Below are 22,323 nucleotides of genomic sequence, written 5' to 3'. Positions count from 1 at the left end.
ATATCAATATGTAATACAATAAGCATTGTTAATTCCCTACCACACTGTTTGTAACTCTGTAATGTCTGTACTGATCCTTTGCTATTTTGTAAAACGTTGTCGATCTGTTGGTATTTTCCTTTTATTTCTAAAATAAAAAAAAGAAAGAAAAAATTATATTAAAACTTACAAGATGGTAGAAAAATAGTACTAAGAAGCAAATTAATGTGAAGTCTACAATATTTTTATTAAAAATGATCTCGGGGGATGGGGCTGGGGATTTAGCTCAGCGGCAAAAGCACCTGCCTGGCAAGCGCAAGGTTGTGAGTTCAGTTCCCAGTACCGGAGAAAAACCAAAAAAAAAAAAAAAAAAGATCTCAGGGCTGGGGATTTAGCTCAGTGGCACAGCACTTGCCTGGCAAGTGCGACGTCATGAGTTCGATTCCCGGTACCAGAAAAAAAACAAAAAATAAATTAATTACTTAAAAAAATAAAAATGATCTCAACATGAACTTAAATTTACCTCTCAACAATCTAGAGAGAGAAGAATATGCCTAAAGTTAGCAGAAGGAATGAATTAGAGCAGAAATAAATGAAAAAGAATAGAAAAAAATTAAACAATCAATAAAAGTAAAAGTTGCATTTTAAAAAAAAAAATCAATAAAATTAGCAGATCCCTTACTGAGATTTCCTAAGACAAAAAGAGAGATGGTTCAAATAAAATCAGAAATGAGAAAGGAGAATTAAAAATGATACAACAGGAATAAAAGGATAATCATATATTACTATAAACAACTCTATACCCCAAAATTGTATAATCTATAAAAATGAATAAAAGTCTAGAAAAATACAACATGTTAGTACTGAATCTTGAAGAAATAGTACATGTGAACATATGTGTGTCTAGTAGGGAGATTCAATTAGTAATCAAAACTTCACATCAAAAATATCCTACAATTAGATGGTTTTACTGATAAATTTTTCCCAACTTTTAAAGAATAATTAATCTCAACCTTTGTGAAATTCTTCCAAAAAACTTGAAGGGAAAGAAATACTCCTACTTTTTTTGTGAGGCCAATATTATCCTTGAAAAAGCCAGAAAAAAAGACATCAAAGTAAACTATTGACCAATACTGCTGGAAAAAAAATATATGTCCTTAACAAAATACTAACAAACAAACTGAATTCAACAGAACATGACAAAGATCAGAAACTACGATGAATTGGGATTTATCCTTGGCATTCAAGTATGGTTCAGCACATGAAGATCAATCAATGCTATACATCACATTAACAGAACAAAGGACAAAAATCATATGAGCATCTAAGCAGATGCAGTTCAACAAAATTAAACATCCTTTCATCATAAACAATCTCAATCAGTTATGTATATAAGGAATATATCTACAGGCATATATGAAAAGTCCATAGCTAACATCATATTCAGTGGTGAAAACTGATGTCTTTTCTCTAAAATTGGAAGAAGAGAAGAATGTCTAGTCTCACTGGACTAATACTAACCAGTAGAATGAGGCACAAGCAAAAGAAATACCTGAAAAAGGAAGAATTAAAATTATCTCTATTTACAGATGACATGACCTTACATGTAGAAAATTCTAAACTTAGATCTACAACACCGTTTGGACATGGAATGTCCCCCAAAGTCTTACATGTTGAAGACTTGGTTCCCAGTGGAATAATTTTTAGAGATAGGGCTCCTCAGAAGGATGGATCATTTAGCCTTTGATCTCATCAATGGTACAACCCACTGATAAATTCAAAATGTGACAGGCTATAGGAAGATGATGAAAATTTAGGGCTTGGAACCTAGCTGATGGGAGAAGGTCGATGGGGGGCACACAGTGGGGACTGTATTTGTCCCAGATGTTCAGTCTTCCCATCCATTCCTCAAGCAACCCAGGGGATTAGTAAAGCCCATTTCTGAGTAAATCTGAGTAGATGATGAGATGTGACCTTGGAATCTATATCTGACCTCTCATTCCTTCCTCTCCAGTATAGTTCCTCTGCTCTGGTTTCTGGCTACCAAGAAATAAGTAGCTTTTTTATGGCCTTCCACTTTGATACCCTTGATTGGACCTATCCAGCCATGGTTTGGGTCCTCTGAAATGAACCAAGTATATATATCTCTTTGTTGGATAATTTGTTTCAGAAAGAGAAAAGCTGATTAATATAGAAAATTGGTACTGAGAGTAGGGTTGTTGCTGTGACTATACATGACCATGTGATTTAGCAGACTTTGGAAATGGGTTGCTGGAAAACTCAGGAAAGTTTATAAATGTAGACTGGAGAAGCCCAAGAATGCTGTAAGCACTGTCTGATGTGAGACTTTGGTCAGAGTCCAGAAGACCAGAATGCTGACGTAAGGAAGGGGACAAAGAGATGAAGGAAGGGGTGAGGTGGGGGAGGAGAAGGGGGTGAAAATAAGAAATAAAATGTGTTATGTACACATACCAACCTCTCAAAATGAATGTAATAATTATGTATGCAAATAAGTACTGATCAAAGTGAAAGGAAAAGAAATGGGTTTAGTAAATGCCAGACTTATGAGGTTTCAGTTGGGAACAAAGCCATCATTAGCAATCAGACTAGAGGCCATGTGTGTTGCACTGTAGCAAAAAAACTGTCTACATTTTTCCCAAGTTTCTAAGGCTTCGCAGGAGTCTAAGATTAAGCAAAGGAAATTTCAAAGCAGTTTCACATTCACGTTGTGGTATAGGTACTGCGTGCTGCTTTTAGTCAGACTTACAGTGAAAATCATGAACAAAATGTATTAGAAAAATTTGATAAACTTACATTGGCCTAAAGGAACCATATGTAAAGTTGGGCCAACAGAGTTGTGCTTGCTGAAGAAATTAAGCCCATTAAAAGACACCAGTACTTTGTACAGGTACAAGAAGAAAGATGCCTTAAGAGTATCTTAGGAATGAGCAAAAGGCCACCATGCCAAGCTCAGGGGTGTAAAAGCAGAAACTCTTGTTTGAGAAAAGAGCTCCTAGGATGACAGCTTGAGAAGTTCTAGGAAATTATTTCCCTAGGATTCATTCCTCTACACTCAACCATCTAGGTTCTCAGAGGCCACTGCAGTAATAGTCCAAAGGGGCCTGACTGCTCCTGAACCTGGCAGTGGATTTTTGCATCACCCACGTGATTCTGGTTGTTCAGGAATGCAGAATACAAGAGTTGTGAGGTTTTTGTTTTGCTTTGTTTTGTGTTGTTTGTTTTGTTTTGTTTTTGTTTTTGGTACTGGGAATCAAATTCAGAGTTTTGCACTTGTCAGACTGATGCTGTGCCACTGAGCTACATCCCTAGCCCAAGAGTTGTAATTTCATGGAAACCTCTACATAGATTTGAGAGGAAGACCTAAGAAGTTAGACAACATGCCTCTGAGAGGGTGATTCATGAAACTGTTAAAGTAAAGCTGAAGGTAAGGCGGAGATCCCCTAGAAATTGCTCCTGCCAGTAACATGGAACATCTGCAGGAAAAGAACATAAAAAAAAGATAGGCCAGTTCAAATTGAGGTCACATAGGTTGTAACCAGCAAGGCTGTAGGCACAGGGATGCCCATCCCTTTGGAGTTTACCTTTGGAGCAGCACATGGAGGATATGGAGTTATAAGATTTAATGTTTGCCCTGCTGGGTTTTACTTTTAGTCTCATTTTGGTCCTGTTCTTTGCTATCCTCCATTCCTCCCTTTTGGAATGGGAATATTTACCATGTCAGTATACCTTGAGACTGTGTACCTTGTTTATTTTCACTCAGGTTTATAGCTAAGAACTTGCCTTCAGTCTCAGAGGAGACTTTTGTTTGAACTTTTGACACTGCTGGGAATATTAAAATTTTGGAGAAGAAATTGTTATGTTTTGGTTGTACGTAGGACAGTTGTATCAAGCAGAATTACAACTGTGTTTATTTGGGGAATAAATATAGCTTAAGGGGATATGTCTAGGTACAAATTGACAAGGGGTAGAATGTGACAGCTCAGTTAGATTCCCAACTTGATTGTCTTGGAAGCTATCCAAGGAATTAGGGGAACACACTTCAGGGTGTATTTGGGTGGATAATAAAAATGTGACCCCAGATTCCATATCTAGGATTCTGTATTCTATATCTCAGATTCTATATCACTTGTCTCTTCCTCTCTGGTGTTGTCCCCTGCTCCGCTGACTTCCATGAAATAAGCAGCTCTGTTGTACCATACTCTTCCACCTTCATGCTCCTTCCTTGGAGCCACCCAACTATGAAGTGAATCATCCGATACCATAACCCAAGTGAACACCTCCTTCTTTAAATTGTAGGTACTAGGTAATTTTTCCCAGAAATGTGAAAGTGACTGATACACTCCCTTCTTCCCATTCACTGTGCAGTGACCAGCTTTGTTCTACCATGCCCTTGAGTCACAATGTCTGGCTTTGTCTCAGATCCAAACCAATGGAGTCAATTGACCATGGACTGAAACCTCTGAAACCATGAAAAAAAATAAATCTTCCCTTCCTTTAAGTTGTCTATGTCAGATACTTTCTCACAGTGATGGAAATATAACTAACACACACGATCTAACACACATAATATACATACCCAATTTAAAGGAAAAAATATATAGTGCTATAGTCATCAGCATACATAATAATGCCTACATGGTTCTTCTTTTGTTGTTTGCTGAACAATTTACAATATTAAGATATGGAATCAACCTACTTTCCCATCAGTGGATGGATAGATTTTTAAAATGTGGCATACACACAACTGAATATTATATGACCATAAAAACAATTGATATCTGCCATTGCAGCAAAATGGTTGGAAACTGGGGACATTATTGTAAGTGAAATAAATCAGACACAGAAAGATAAATACAATATATTCTCTCTATGCATGGTTATTTTAAAAAGTAGACTGAAATGTATAATACTGAGAAGTTGGAAAGGGTAGGGAGAGGAGAGAGTAGACTGGTGATAAATGCCACCACACAAATGCAGTGAGTTCTCATTTTCTACAACATAGGGGCAGGACTACAGTTCACAATACCTTATTCCATATTTTGTGAGTAACTAGATGATGGGAGCTCAATGGCTCCAAAACCAACAATAATGATAAGAAGTTGTAAACATTAATTATACAGTATACACTGCATACACATGGTACAAGACCACACTGTATTTCATAAATAAGCACAATTATTACATTCTAATCTAAAATTTTTAAAAATGTTTAAGGAGCTGGAAATGTTTATTGCCTGATTTAATCATTACTCATGTCATACATATATCAAATCATCACCATGTATCCCATATTTGTATGGTTAATACATTTAGAAAGGAAAACTTTAAAGATAATACCCCATGAAAATTTCTCAAGTAAATAAAATCACCAAAGGTGTGGGATACAAACACAAAGAACAGAATCAACTGTATTTCTGCACAATTCCAGTAAGTAATTTTAAAAAAGAAATTAACATTAGCTTAATACAATGGCACTTGCATATAATAGTATATCCCTTCTACTCAGGAAGTATATGCAGGACTACAAGTTCAAGATTGGCCTGAGAATTTAGCATGAACCTGTATCACAATAAAAATTAAAATGGGCTGGGAATGTAGCTCGGTAGTCGAGCATTCCTGAGTTCAATACCCAGTGTCACAAAAAAATCACATGAACAACAGCATGAAAAAGTAAAATACTTAATCAACTTAGCTAAGGGGTCCAAAGATTTAAATACTGAAAATGATAAAGCACTGGTGAAATGAAATGAAGATAAAAATAAATGGAACAATCCCATGTTTATAGATTAAAAGACTAAATTTTAGAATGTTCCTACTACCCAAAGCTTCCTGCATATTCAATGCAATCATTATGAAAATCCTAATTTTTATAGAAATAGGAAAAAGATTTAAAATTCACATGGAACCATAACGGACCACAAATACCCAATATACATTGAGAAAGAAAAATAAAGCTGGAGTCTACACTCTTCTTGACATCATTTTCTAACAATGGTACAGTAATCAAAACAATATGGGGACCAAGGCAGATTGGAGACCAACAGAAAAGAACAGAATCTAGCAGGGGAAAGACATAAATATAAATAATCTGTAATAAGAGTGCTCAAACTATACAAAGAGGCAAGAATAGTCTATTGAACCAATAGTGCTGGGAAAATTTGACATCCACATACAAAAGAATGAAACTGAACCATTATCCTACACAGTCCCACAAAAATGAATGTGAAGCTATAGAACTCTTGAAAGAAAAGAGGGAAAGCTTCCTAACACGGCTCTTGCTAATGACTTCTTAAACTGACACCCAAACTACCAGCCCAAAAGCAGAAATACTCAAAATAGGATAAGACCATGTGAAGTCTGCAAAGGAAAAGCAGCAGTAAAAAGGATGAAAAGGAGACCTGCACAATGGGAAAATATAATTGCCTTGCATCTTGTAAGTGGTTAATATCGGAGCTAAGTAACTCCTATAATTTAATTTTAAAAGCCTCTTTTAAAGTATAAGTATAGGAATTGAACGGATGCTTCCCCAAAGAAGACCTAAAAGGCCAACGGGTATATGAAAAAATGCTTAATATCATGAATTCTCAGGTAAATAAAATCAAAACCTCATACAAGTTAGGATGGCCGGGGGGAAAAAAAATCAGCAAATATGTACTGGTAAGTGTTGTGAGAATTTGAAACTCTTAAACATTGTTGCCTATCATGTCAAGCACTGAAATGCTATAGAAAACTGTATGAAGATTATTTAAAAGTTACAAATAGGATTACCCCATATTTTAGATATCTTCTCATTGCTGGAACAAAATACCAAATTCCTACAGCTTAGATGAGGAGGGGCTTATTTTGGTGCATGTTTTCTGTCCAGGGCTGGCTGGCTGCAAGACAGTAAAGGCATGGAGGAAGGGTCTGACAGCGAAGAAGTTGCTCACCTCATGGGTGCCAGGACCAAGAGAGAGAAGGGAGGAGCCCAAGAGGGAGATAAACCCTTCTAGGCCATACTCCCAGGGACCCACCTTTCCTGTTCAGGCTCTACCTCCTACGAGCAAGTCTCATAATGCGGTCCCCTTCCAAAAGTCCCACTTCTGAATACATGAGTCTTTGAGGGACATTCTAGATCTGAACCACATGATACAGCAGTCCCACATCTCAATATTTATCAAAGAGAATCAAAGAAAAAAATTCATGAAGAAATATTGTATTCTGCATATTCAGTAGAGGCTTATTCACAAGAGTTAAAGGTGCAGACAGCATAAATGTCCCTGGATGGATGAATGAGAAAATGGATGAATTTTAATCCTTGTGGTATATAAATATTATGCCATAATGTCTATCTCCAAAAAGAAAGCCTATCATGTAAGACAATATGACTAACCTTAAAGATGTTCTACTAAGTGAAATGAACAAGTCACAGAAGGACAAACATGGCATGGTACTATTTATATATGCAAAATGGTTAGACTCATTGAAACAGAAAGAATAGTGGTGATATCCACGGCTTGGAAGAGAAGGAAATGAAGAATTGCTTAATTCATATATTAAAAACTAGCTGGATATATACATGAAACCTGAATTTCACTTAACTAAGATGAGAAATTCTAAAGACCTGTATCACAACGTGTGTATAGTTAATCATACTATACAACTTAAATTTGTTAATAGGTAGATTTCATGTCATATATGTTTTATGAGAGGAAAAAGACTACAAAAGGAAGCAGAAAAAGAGGAAAAATAGTAATAGTGTTAGCAATGATGATGATGATAATAATAAACTTTCAGACAAAGAAGTAAATAAACCATTGCCCATAACAAAAATGTGGCCTTGACACAAGGAAAATACTGGAGCCAGCACGCCCAGGGATGTAGTAGACCCATGAAGATGAAACAAATTGTGAGGTCTAGAGCAGGTGAATAACACTTTCCTCACTGTACATCAACCACAGTCAAATATAAAAGTTACAAGTATTAGCAAACAATAATCCGATATACTAAACACTTCACAGAAGAACTTCACTATATGTCAAAGCAGCATGTGAACTGTCAAATCACTGAAATACAAATGATAGGATTTGAGGTTTCTGTAATATAATATATTAATTCAAGGTACTGATCATGAAAATACAGAGTACAAAAAACATACATTCCATAAGTATAATTTCAAAAATACATTTTAAAAGATGACTATTCAGGAAGCACATATGTGAACTGAATAAACACAGACATTACATCCTTTCTTTGTGGGTAAAGTAATATTTGGCAAAATTTCAGTTTTTTAACAGATTGTACATTTCAAATGAAAGTTTTTACTCTTTTAAGCACTGCTACTCTTTCATGTGTAATTAAAATTTTTTAAAAGATTGCATTTACCAAAATATATATCTACCAAATATATTTCTGGAAAAAATACTGAACAGATACATTTTGCCACTTATATTTATACTTTCAAACAAAATTCCTAAGTGACATTCATCCAGGAAAAGTCTATTTTAGTAATGAAGTATATCTGGACTCAAAATAAAGGAATTCTAATGAATCTGACTGTCTATGAAAAAATTAACCTGTCTGACCTATTTAAGATGATCAAAGTTAACCCAGTAATACAATTTCAGACTCACTAAAAACATGGTGATGACCATAGGTACCTGTTACAGTGCCTGAGGGATGCTTGGCTAATGAGGATGTTAGAATTTCTGCACTTTCTTAGCTATGAATTGTAAAGAAAATCTTTAAAATGTTTTTATTATTCCCACTAAACAAAATATGAATGAAATATAAAAGTTAATATCATAGGTTGGGGATTTAGCTCAGCTGCACAGCGCTTGCCTGACAAGCCCGAGGTTGTGAGTTTGATTCCCAGTAATGGAAAAAAAAAAAAACCAAAAACAACAACAAAAATTAATATCATAATTTGTTGCCCATACAAACATCTAGGAATTTTTCCATTAAATGTGAACAAACATTTTTATAGCCTTTTAAGGAAAACTGGAAAATAAAAGTTTTGAAAATTTGTATTAATATTATGATAACTAAATGCTTATAATGTAAAAAAGAAGACATTAACAAATTATTCTCCTGAAACAATCCAAAAAGAAGCACATCTATACCATAACTGGATTAATTTTTACCAAGAATTGGAAATTTCTCAAACCAGTTACCAAAAACATGAAGTTTGAGTTTATGAACTGATAAAAGCACAATACAGCCCTAAGTACTTTATTGTTCAAATGTTCTTTAAAGAGGACTTTTTAAATCTTTTAAGTGCAAAGTTTATCATTTCTCCAGACCTTCTAAATGTCAGTTCTTTGATACTTTCTCTGAAAAAAACTAAGAAGTTTTCATTCAGAATTATATACAAGGATATTCACAATTATTTTTATATAAATAAAACCTAGAAAAGTACACAAACTAGCTAATTACTAAATCAATTACTACAGGGACTATTCTTTACTATGTTAACAGTGAAAAATTATGTACACAGTAGGGTATATAGACTATGAATTTATGTGCATAACAGCTTCCTTATTTAGGCAGATAGGTAAACTCATGCATTAAGAAAAAAAAGAAGAAAAGACTAGAACGAAAAATACAGAAAAATTCATTAGCTAAAGTTATGTGATGATGTGGGGTTTATATATTTTTATTTTTTTCTTTATTTTCTACCATCATAGATGCAATTGAAGGAAAATTAAATGGAGCAAAAATATTTTTCTTATTAGATTTTATTAAAAAGTAATTGTTTCTAGAAGTAATATTGATTCAGAATCACTACTGCACAAAAACTTGTGCTCACCTCAGTTGTGATATTATAAGTAACTTGATATTAAATATAAAGGTGTAATTACATCAGGGCTAACGAACAGGTAGCACCATAATGTAAAAAACCACAATTTCCAAAGGACACAGAGACTTACCTTCACAAAGCTTCTGCTTCATCACCTCCCTTATTTTGGATATTGCAATGTAGTCCTCCACATGAAACACGTAGGTGGAGGAAGGCTTGTTAGCAATGGCTCTAAGTTCCGCATCTTCTGTTTCTGAACCAACACCAATGGCAAACAGTGTTATCCCACTGTCTCTCATGGCTTCTGCTGCATCCTTAACCTCATCTTGCGATTTACCATCTGTGAGCACCACTGCAATCTTAGTTAGAAATCGTGAGGATTTGGCGAAAAGGTAATCGAGCGCAAACTGGATGGCCTTCCCAGTCCTCGTGTTCCCGCCCAAGTAGTGTATGGACTGCATGGCTGCCATCAGAGTGTCCCCCGAGTCGTAGCTCCCCAGGGGGATCTCCAGCACGGGGTAGTCGCTGTACTGGACCACTCCAACCTGGATGAACTTCGGCCCTATATCGAAGTTGTTTGTGATGTTGACAAGCCACTTTTTCACTATTTCAAAGTTTTCCGGGCCAACACTGTAGGAACCATCTAAGATGAAAACCAAGTCTGTGGGGGCTGTACGGCAGCCTAAGTGAAGAACAAAATCAACAGAGCACATTTGCTGCGTGAAAACCAGAAAGCGGAAGGTTTCAAATATGGATTTCAGCTGTGCACTAACATCATCGCTTATTGTAAGTAATCAGCAAAATATATTAAGTTTAATGATAAAATAAAGCATTTAAAGGAATAAACAATATGGACAGAGATATTAAACAAATTCTCTGCCAACTTCAAGACTTGACTAGACAATACAACTTCATACTAAAGTACTTGGTAAAACTTAAGTGAAACAAGTTCACTACACCCAAAATTAGTTTCTAAAGTTCTGATCTCTCTTCAACAAATAATATAACAAAACATTAGCTTCTGTTAAATGAATCTTATGTTTAAGAGGATAAAACCATTCCTTTTTCAATAAAGATTTCTTGCTTTGACACAACAGGAAGATAATATAGGCAATATATCTTAAGGTCTCATTAGGATAAAATCTATGGTACAAGTTACTCTAGGCAAGTTATAAGCAGTGATAAAAAGAAAAAAACACAACTTTTTCTATAGAATACATGTCTGTAGGCTTAATTTTTTTAGTACAGTATACTGGAGGCCTAATATGACAACCTGCTATGAACAAGATTCAAATGAATATAAGATTTCTCTGGCTGGGGATTTAGCTCAGCAGCAAAGCGCCTGCCTGGCAAGTGCAAGGTCGTGAGTTCGGTTCCCGGTACCGGAGAAAAACCAAAACAAAAAAAAACAAAACAAAAAAAAAGATTTCTCAAACTGTCACAGTCTAGGAAGACAGAAAACTGGCTGGTCAGAGAAAGTGTAAAATATTATAAAAACAACTAAGAGAGCTGGGAGTGGTGGCGCACGCCTGTAATCTCAGCACTCAGGAAGCTAAGGCAGGAGGATCATTGCGAGTTTGAGGCCAGCCTGGGCTACAAAATGAGCTCAAAGCCAGCCTGAACTGCATAGGGAGGCCCTGTCTCAAAAAGACAAGACAAAAAAAAAAAAACAACCAAGAGGGGGTAGCAATCTAAGTATGGAAGATCAGGGAAAGGTTTTATAAACCTTTGGCAACTGGCAATTGCTGATTGACAATCTCTGAGAGATGAGCATTTTAATAAAGTGAAAAAGGAGATATGCAAAAGGACCGGCAAGTACTAAGGCCTAGAGGTAAAAGACAGACAAATAAACTGGTTTTTTTGTTGTTGTTGTTTGGTTTTCTTTTTTTTTTTTTTTTTTGAAAATCCAAAACCTAGAAATGCCTAACAGACCTCATGGGCCAAACAGCCATATTTGTCTTCTCTTCTCCCAAGTTCCATACTCGATTCAGCAAAAATAGCTATGGTTTATATCCCATATGATAGATAATTTTATATTCATTTTATTTACAAAATTCAGCACATTTACATTTCGTTTAAGGAGAACCATATAACCCTCCAGATGGTAAGCTAGAAAAGAGGAGATGTGGAGTCGAAGTACTACGAGAACAAATACCGAGTCTTTTAATTTTGTTCATATTAATGGACACTTACACACTGATCAGATGCCCAGTTTAAAGTTAAAACAGGCATGATTTATTGTCTTTAAATATATGAGAATAAGATATCATAACTATAAAGTAGATACTAAAGAAAAAACTCATTAGGGCTAATTAGCCTTCCTACTCTTTTTTTCATGTCCTTAGGAATAAATCAAGCTACCTTCTGTTTTACTTTTCCTTGTCTTACATTTCTTCATATCCCTTTCCTTCTGTTATTTATTTCTACTTAGATACCTAGGATGTTGACAAGATTTAAATGAAGTGGTTCCACTTTCATAGTTACCTTAACTCACCCATCCCAGCCAACAGAAAAATAAACACTAACGTTAGGGGAATTTTGGTAAGCCAAGAACTTACCCAAAAATGACAAAACATGGATTTTTCAGAGAAATTTAATATGATTACAACGCTATTCATACTAAGATGCTACATTACAAGTGATGGTGGCCTCAGGAGAGTATTAAGGATACAACTCCATGAATCTCTACAATGGTGACTACTCCCAGTATTCAGGGCAGGGATAGCAGGAATGAAATTCTGCCCACACACAAATTTGCAAAGCCAAAAGAATGCCATTTGTCCCTTGGTTTTGGAAGCCAGGCTAAAATAAGATGACTATGTGTTAGGGTTTTTTTTGGTGGGGGAGAACAAAAGGATAGGAAGGTTGTATTTGCAGAGCTGTTCCGTGTTGGCTCTTCCTCGGTAGTGACGCTCATATTGTCTGAACCTGTCAGTGTTTGTGTGCCTCTTGATTCCGTGGTGGTAGTTCTTACAGGTTATTCTTGGCTTTTCCTACACATCTCTTGTCATAGAGCCATTGAGCATGTATTTCATAACTGCAAGGTTGGCCAAGAGCAGGGCTACAAAAGCAAATACTGCCATTTATAAACTCCAGACAAAATACAAGAGATCTCCTCCTTAGAGAGACGAATGATGTCATAGGAAAAGATTAGGACTGAAGATAAAAAGCACAGTTCAAATACTAGTCACTGCCATAACCAGCTGAAGGGAAAGGAGCAGAAATCCTTAATTTTGTAGGTCTCTTTTTACACTGAAAACGTAGAAACAAGGGTGTGTGTCTTGGAGAGTGCTAGGGTGAATTACACTATAAGAGAGTTACACAAACATTAAATATCATTTCATAAATTTATGGCCAAATAGAATCAATTTGTTGAACCCTATGCTTTAACTTTTATAGAGACAATTATTTATACTGTTTATGTTTATGAATTTTAAAATAAAAATATAAGCAAACTTATAAAGAGAGGTATGTTATCTGCCAATGGTAGCTTGTGTAGCAGAACCACAACTATTACAGCTCCCAATCTCTAACGCAACTTTTCTTGCAGGCAGTCAAAGCAAGGATCCCCACTTACTGAAATACCACTGTGCTAATACACTTATATGGGTTTATGTACATCATTCAGTCCTACAAGGCAGTTACTTTATACAAAAAGAGAGAATGTTGATAGTTCTTACTTGATCTTATTTCCCCATCTTCAGCAAACACAGACTTCTGGAGAAGCAGAATCAAAACTATCCAAAGAAAGGTAATATGGTGAGCCATGTTTGTTTTCAATCTAATATTTTGGTTTTAGAATTCCTAAATAGAAAAAAGAAAAGTTAAACATATTAGACAAATGCTCAGCCATTAATTAACCTTATGACTATTTTTAGAATTCAGATGTGCCTAAAATAGATAAATTTTAATATATTAATGCAAGAATACTATGAGTAGGAGCTGTGTAAAACCATGATATACCTTTTAATTCATAATTGTCTTGGAAACGTATATATTTTTCTAAAACTTTGAGATTTGCTCAAAATATATTTTTTGAACTTTTCCTTTAGGTGAAATCTGTTCAAAAATATTCTTTCTAATGTCTGAACTGTATCAAACATTCTACTTTTAAATATGGATTTGAATTTTAAAAACAATTCAAAGGTATCTGGAAAAATTACTCGGTAAAACTGAATGATAGCATTTAATTTAGAAGATGAGTTGTAATCAGAAAAATATTAAGAACAGTTTTATTTGATTTATAAACACTTAACTATGTGACTTTATTATGTATCTCTTTCAGACATCAGTCTAAAGACTTTATTTCTTGTTCTAATACGGAAAGATGTCAAATGTCATTACAGCAAGGAAAACATGCCCAATAAATTACAAATGTGACCATTCTTAATCACATAGGAAGGAGAGGATTTCAAGACACAAAAATGAACTGAATCCCAGAAGTTATTAACCCTTTATAGGTTAAAGAGATTCATAGATATTTCTACTCCTGGCAGAAGTGAAGTTTGATAAGGGGAATTTGCAAAACCATGAAAATATCATTCAAAGCTAGTGTGTCAGATAAGAATTCAGATTACAACACTAAGAAGCCCCCACCATAGAGAGAAAATGTTCACACCAAGTAATTCTTCCCAGGAGCTCATACTAAGTGTGCAGAGTAGACAAATAGGGTGAAAATTATATGGAGCAGTATAGAACAACAGTGTAGAGACCTCTTCCACCCAGCCTCCTCCTGTCCAGCTGGGCAGAGTTTCCCTCAGACACTGAGCAGTGGCTTGAGGAAGGTTGTAGCAGCCGCAAAAGAGCTGAGAGGAGTTCCCTCAAGGCTCCTCAGCTGTTTTCAGCTTGGGGAGATAAAAAACCAGAAAGTCAAGCATAAACCAAAAAGTCAGAGATCCAAAAAGCTGAAAACCACACTGACAAGTTGAAAGAAATCTCGCAAGGTTCTGCCAAGGTATGAGAAGCAAAAACAAACAAAACTTTCTCATCAGAAGAAACCATGGAGTAAATTCAGAGGTTATATAAATATCAGAATTACCAGTATCAAATAGGGTTTTAAACATGACTATCACAAGCATGTTAAAAGACTTAGCAAATAAGAGGAATAACATTTGCAAAAATAATGGACATTTTAGAAGAGAGATGACAACAATAAAAAAGTAAATGCTTACAATAAAAATATGTCAGAAAAGGACTCATGTAATGGGTTCATCTGCACAAATCAAAGCAAAATATCAGTGAACTTAAAGACAAGTAAATATATTACCCAAAAATTAAACCTGAGGAAGAAAATAAAAAGTAATAAAAGGCATAGAATATCCCCCATAGGGGACAAAATCAGTAAATCTTGATTTAGCACTTAGTAATTAGATTTTTCAGGTGGAATGAAAATATGCTTGAAAAGACATCACCAAGAAATTTCTGAACTGATGAAGGCCATCAACTTTCAGCCCAAAAAGCTCAACACGCTCAAGCAACATGTAAAGTGTATTACATCTAGGTATATCATATTCAAAATTAAAAGTTCCTAATCTTGCCAGACTATGAAAAGACACATGACGTACAGAACATAGCAACAACAATTTTAGATTAAAATTTCAGAGAAATAAAATGAGTAATCAGAAAGATACAAAAATCTTACATATTTACAAAGATAATATTAAAACATTTGAATAGAAAAAAACTAAAAAAGGAAAAGAAGTACACACATTTTTAAAAAAAGATAAGATTCCTATACCCAGCTTTCAGCAATCACTGTACTAGATACCCCTCTCCCAAAAGTACTGGTGCCCAGTTGCCTCTATACAGCCTTCCACCCTTAGGCAGCAAAAAAATATAAATGTTTTTAAAATACATACAGAATAATGACCAAAAGAGACCATATTCTGGGGCTGAGGGATTTTATACTCCAAAGACTTAAAACTATACAAATTGTGTTCCTTGACCAAATAGTGTTAAATTGGAAAATACTGGTCAGGCTAGCTGGACCTGAAGTTTTCTTTGTAGAAAAGTTTTTGCTTTTGTTTTACACTACTGGGGACTGAACCCACATTCGTGCAGACGCTAGGCAAGTGTTCTACCTCTAAGTTACATCTAAACCCTATGGAAAGGATTTTGAGTAAAAATGTATTTATCATACAATACAACTAAATTCATGAAGTAGTTTTTTCTCAGATTTATCCGCTTTCTCTGTCCAATTACTATCCTTTTAGTATGTGAAGGATCTGTTTTGGTCCGACAGATTATCTGTAGCAGATTTTCAAAAGTACTTGGAACTTAGACAACACAGTTTTAAATAATATTTAAAACTCAGAGGGAAAATTTTAAAATATTTCAAATTTTTTAAGTCAAAATTTTTATGATATAGTGAAAGTAGTACCTAGAAAGTTTAGTGTAGAAAGTAGATATTAGAAAAGAAAATGCCAAAACAATTAAGTATCCACCTTGAATGGTAGAAAAAGTTCAAAAATTACATCCAAAACATAAAATAATCAATGAAACAAAATTGCAAAGGGATAAAAATAAAGTATAGTTATTTTACGTAAGTGAATATACGGATAAACCTTACCAAGAAAAATCAAGAAACAAGAGAAATGTAAGTTTCAAAGTCAGTGTTGAAAAAGGGTCTACAGGTCCTATAGGCACTAAAAAGATAATAAGTAGACTAATGAGGTGATCAAAGTCCTTGCAAAAACCCACTTATTGAAACTGGTCCATTTATATTTTAAAGAAGACAATTTTTTAATTAAAAGCATTCCAACAAAGAAAATTCCATGTCCAAATAGCTTCACCACTAATTTCGACAAAATATTTTTTAAAAAGTCAAATTCTTTCATTGGTGATGTTCAGTGAAAACAGAAGAGGAGTGGATTCTCCCCAGTTTTTATCACAAGATCAATTTAATCCTAATTTTTAAAAACAACAAATATATAAAAAATACAGACCATTATATTTTTTGATCATGCTTGCAAAAGCATATCATAAAATATTAGCAATTAAATCTAGCAATATACAAAATAAGTAATGATCAAGTTTATAGCAGAGGTGTGAAATTGGTTTAACAGAAAAATTTAACCAATACACCTTATTATAGGAAGAGACCACATAAGAATATTGCATGACTACCTCAATATTCACAAAAATAGTTACACAAAATTTAACACTCATTTATGATGAAATCTCAGTGAAATTAGAAATAGAAGAGAACTTAGCCTGATGAATGACATCTATGAAAATATACAGGTGACATCATAGTAGGTGGTGAAATACTTAGTCCTTTCCTGAAAAGAAAAGTCAGCACACAGTGAAAGATACGTTTCCTTACCACTTCACATAAGAAATGTTCAGTGCACCCTAAGCTACCACTATCTGCAAAAACAGCAAATAACAGATGTGAAAATTACAAAAGAAAAATGCCATTACTTTCAAGCCCACGTTTATCTACATAAAAAATCCTTTAGAATCCATGAAACAGTAGTAGAATTTATAAGTGGATTGGTCAAGGGCATAAGACACAAAATTAATAGTTGTAAGTATGTAGATATACTACCTATAAAATGGCAAGAAAACTTAATAGTATTTTAATAGTATCAGAAATATAAATCTCTGAGCTCCAGTGGTGCAGTTGGTTAGCATGAGATACTTATACAGAAATGTCATAAATGTAGAAATAGAGAAAAATGAGAGATCTTTATACCAAAACATTGCTGAAAAATTTCTACTAAATAAATGTAGTGATCCATTTTCACGGATGAAGAGACAATATTAGTAACATGTCCAAACTCTCCAAAGTAGTGTTTAGAGTCAAGACAATCCCAACTAAAATCTCAGCCACTGTAGAGGAAATCAGCAAATTTATGCTAATTTCATAGAAAATAAAAAACAGTGTCGATTTAGAAGAACTAAACAGGAATAAACTTTGACTTCTTATAAAACTACCGTAATAAAGAGCCGCGGCATTGGTATTACGGCCCACGTGTACAGAACAGTGTGCAGCAGGGTGACAGACTAACGCACACACACACCACCGATTTTCACCAAAGTAGCTGGATAGGAAGTTGCTTTCAATAAAATGGTGCTGAAGCCACTGAATAAATATATGAAATAAAATGAACTTTGACCACTACCTCATTCCATACAGAAAAATAAGATGCAATGTATAAAAAATAAAACTAAAAGTCTTCTCCAAGAAGAAAACATAAGAAAATACCTTCGTGGCCGTGGGATTAGGCAAATTTTTTTTAGGAAACAACCACCATTAGAAATTTCTTTAAAAGATTTACATGGGATTTGATAAAAATTAAGGATTTCAAGTCCTCAAAAGATACTATTAACAATGCAAGATACTGTTAACAATGTTTAGATTAAATATTATGACAAATGATTCATATCCACATTATCTATATTTTAAATTGTACACCTTTTTATTATAAAAAGAAAAACAACCCAATTTTTTAAGTGAGTAAAAGGTCTTAGACATGTTACCAAAGAAGACACAGAATAGTTCAATAAAAATGTTAAATTATATCATCATCTCAGCCATCATAAAATTCAAATCAGAATTAAATATAATTTCATACCTAAAAAGTAGACTAAAATTAAAAGATTGACAATATCAAATGCTTATGGGAATATATGGAGAAATGGGAACTCAGATATTGCAGGTGAAAGTGAAAATAGGCAGAATCACCTTAGAGAACTGTTAGGAACCATTTCTTATTAACCACAGCTACCAATTTTTTCTGGTAGATGCCTAACATAGAGAAATGAACATTAAAAGTAAAACCTTTTCACAATAATCCCACACTAAAGTTAACCCAAATGGTAGAAACAGGAGAATGGGTATACAATCCCTGTGATATATTCATTTAATGGAATATTACTCAGCAATAAAAAATGGGCTATCAAACATTGTAAATACATTTTATTCATAAATACAACATGGCTATGCCAAACAACTTGAATAAATTTTAGAAACATTTACTTGATGAAGAAGTCAGACACTAAAGAATACATACAGTGTGATTTCAGTTATGTAAAGTCCTCAAATAAGCAAAGGTACCATAGCATCAGAAATCAGGTAATGTTTCCTTTTTGGGAGAATGTAACTCAAAAGTGGTACCAATAATCATGCTGGCTGACATAAATACCTCCTATTTGCAACATTAACATTCAGGTATATTAATTTGTTTAAGACTTGTGCACTGACCACCTTCCATCTGTATAAATCACCATATAAAATCTATGCCTCAATGAGAAGCAATTAGTTCCAAACAATCACTGTCATTTTTCAACTCAGGCTAAGTCCTCTGCGCAAACAGTGTAAAAGTTTTCGAAAAGTTGGTGAGAGGCATTTTTAGAGGGTCGCCCTGAGGAGGTGTTGCTCTATGGGGATATCATCATCTAACTTCCCCTCAAACGCCTGAAGCATTCCATGTTCCTCCGTCAATGCTCCATCAATATTGGTACATAATATCCAATTCATTTGGAATTTTTAGGGAAAAGTTACTTCCCTAATTTTATCTTTAATATCTTAATGACAATTAAAATAGAAGATATGGGTAAGTTCTGAAAAGTATATCATTTTCATGTTATTTAGCCACCAAAATAAACTGATTTAATAAATGCATTTATAAATATTCCATTGTTCATACACTTATGCAAAGTTAGGCTTAGCAAGTTGGAGCATTTACTTTAATCACCTGGAGAGAGCTTGTTAAACATATGGGTGCCTAGTCTTAATCAACAACTTCAGATTGTAGAGCATGGGACAGAGTATTTCTTAAAAACCAAATAAAACTCCCCACGTGTTAATGTACATCAAAGTTCTAGAAAGTTTTCTATAAGTCAATGTAAAAAGAGTAAGGAAAAAATCCTATGGTCCCTATCCTCATGATAGAGAAGTCAGTAACCGCAAATTGGAAGCATAATTCGAAAAGTTTCTACAACTAAAAATTTTGAAGTTTGTTACTCCGAGAGTAGTTGGGTGACCTTTAACATTCCCATTTCTCAAACATTAGAATACACCAGGATCACCCAGAAATCTTACTAAGATGCACATAGTGGCTCAGCAGGCTTGGTTTGCACCTGGAGAGTCCTTATCTCTAACAAGTTCGAGGGCAATGCTGATACTGCTGGTACACAGACCATATCTTGAGAAGTTAGTCTGTAAAGGAAACTCCATTTTACGGCTTTTGGTTATTTTCACCAAAGCTAAAAGTCAAAATTTCTACAATAGCAGAAATACTATCTCAAGCTTCAAGAAGCTGCAGCCAAGTGCTTATCTTTCTGAAACAACTGCTATGAGAGGGGTGGAGAGAGGTGGGGGGAACTCTGATCTCAACAGCATGAACTGAGAATGTTTTCATACTCAGCAGGGGATGACGGCACAAGCCTGCCATCCCAACACTCTAAAAGGCTGAGGCAGATCAGAAGTTCAACCCTGGAAGCACCACCTACCCCAGCCAAAGCTGTGGCCAGCCAAGGACCAACAGGCAACAACCAACAGAGCATCAGTTTGAAAAAAGAGACCAACATCCGGGAGGAGAGTCTCACCTCAGGATGGAATCCCTTCCACACAGACTGGGTGAGAAGCAACCTTGGCTGGGAGACAGGCTTAGAGAGGGTCAGAGCCAAATAGGGATCCCTAGGATCCCCTGAGAGGCCCAGGCTCAGACCAGGAAGACCACAGGGCCTGTGTTCTGCCGTGGGAGGCCAGGATGGGTGGCAGTAATCATCAGAGGGTGTGGGCCTAAAGAACAAGGACTTCAACGGAGTGGTATGTTTGAGCTCTGGCACTGCTGCCAACATCTAGCAGTAATCATCACTCTGAATGACTACGGATCAGTATAAGGGGGTCTCCTCGTCTTCACCAAAATCAGTCTTCTTCGCTTCGTTTAATGGCTGTTCGTGAATGGTGCCTAGGGCTCACCGATATCCAGCTGACATTTGACGCCACCCTTGTTGCTGAATTTACTACCGTACACAGGGTAAAACAGCGGCCAGCAACTCATTTCTCTCTACGCTAATACCTGCCTGGGGTCTGTAAACATCACTGTGCCTCACTCCTAAAGAATGGGTCACTAGGCCCAAGAACTTACAAACCACAGCAGAAAAAAATAAACAAAAACCAGAAACATGAGAAGACAAGGCAACACAGTGCCTCCCGAAACTCCCAACTCCCCTAAAATCACTACAGGGGGCAGTGAGAGGGGAGGAAATCATAAGCTACACAGCAGACAGGTTTGAAAGGGAACCAATGGAAGTAAAACAGTTCTACAAGCTGGTTGGTGAGTTCAAAGAATAATTATTGTAATGAAACAAATAAGCAGTGAGTCTAAAGAAGACACTAATGAGCAGTTTTGTAGAGCTAAAGAAAGAGATGCAAGAGTGAGTGCCCAGCATAGAAAGGAATTGGACTCCATAAGAAAGTTCCAAACAGAAATCCAGGAGATAAAAGGCATGATTAAAAGTATGGGCAGGAGAAGCAACTAATACAAAGACAGCCTGTGATCAATGATTAATTAATGAGAGATTAATTAAATCTTTTAAAAACAACAAGGGCAAATGGACAATGGATGCAACACCTCTTAGGTGATTCAAACAGGTATAATGTAAGAGTAATTGGAATTAGCAAAATATCAGAAGACAGCACAATGGACATAAATCCTTCCTTACAGAACAGGAGAAAATTTTCCAGACATGGAAAAAAGAACTTTAACATAGACATAAATGAAGTATATAGAACTCTGAAGAGCATGAAAAGAAAACAACTTCAAAACTAGACTGCTATATCTTATGAAATTATCTTTCTGAATTGATGGAGAAATTATATATTTCCATGACAAAGAAAACCTAAAATAATTCATGAGTACCAAAGCAACAGTTAAAACATTCTCAAGGATATTCTAGAAAGAGACAATGAAGCTAACAGTATCAAATGATTCAATAAAATGGGCACATCAGGTAGGGACAATGATTGAGTAGAAGGTGAAGAAGGCAAAACAGCAATAGGAAACTAATACAATGACAGGTATAAATCAATATCTATCAATTATAACTATCAATGTGAATGGACCAGTCAAGACAGATTAACAGAATGGATCAAGAAAAAAAAATCCAAAACATTCTGTATACAATAAATACGTTCAACACAAAAAGAAAATATTCCATGTGATAGGAACTGAAAACAAGCAGGAGTAGCTCTGCTATTTTCAGACAAAGTATTTCAAGCCAAAACTGATTAAAAGAGACAAAAAAAGGACATTACATATTGGTTAATATAGCTATTCAAGAGGAATGGATAACAATTACAAACATATCTATACCAAACCATGGGGTACCCAACCTCATAGAATAAACTTTAAAGGACATAAAGATCAGATAGACATCAATACAGTGATAGCTGGGGATCTCAATACCCCACTAGCACAAGTAGACAGATCAACTAAACAAAAAAATCAACAGAAAAACATCAGAGCTGAACCAAACCTTTGAACATGTTCTTAATAGATATGTATTTAAGAGATATGCAGAGTGTCCCACTC

General features: G+C 35.1%; 1 protein-coding gene across 3 annotated transcripts in view; it reads right to left on the bottom strand.

Annotated features, from left to right (window-relative positions):
- Positions 1–22,323, bottom strand: part of Col21a1 (collagen, type XXI, alpha 1) — a 192,346-nt gene that overhangs the window by 115,404 nt on the left and 54,619 nt on the right. For all 3 annotated transcript variants that reach the window (XM_005377582.2, XM_005377584.2, XM_005377583.1), the window contains exons 2-3: positions 13,459–13,582; positions 9,909–10,460 (exon numbers count right to left, since the gene is read on the bottom strand). In XM_005377582.2, the coding sequence (XP_005377639.1) occupies positions 9,909–10,460; positions 13,459–13,546 (640 nt within the window). In that variant the 5' untranslated portion in view covers positions 13,547–13,582. The remainder of the gene's footprint in view (positions 1–9,908; positions 10,461–13,458; positions 13,583–22,323) is intronic.

This window comes from Chinchilla lanigera, unplaced genomic scaffold (assembly GCF_000276665.1).
Source record: "Chinchilla lanigera isolate Chin_1 unplaced genomic scaffold, ChiLan1.0 scaffold00010, whole genome shotgun sequence".
Classification (NCBI taxonomy): domain Eukaryota; kingdom Metazoa; phylum Chordata; class Mammalia; order Rodentia; family Chinchillidae; genus Chinchilla; species Chinchilla lanigera.
This window is presented reverse-complemented; position numbering and strand designations above follow the sequence as displayed.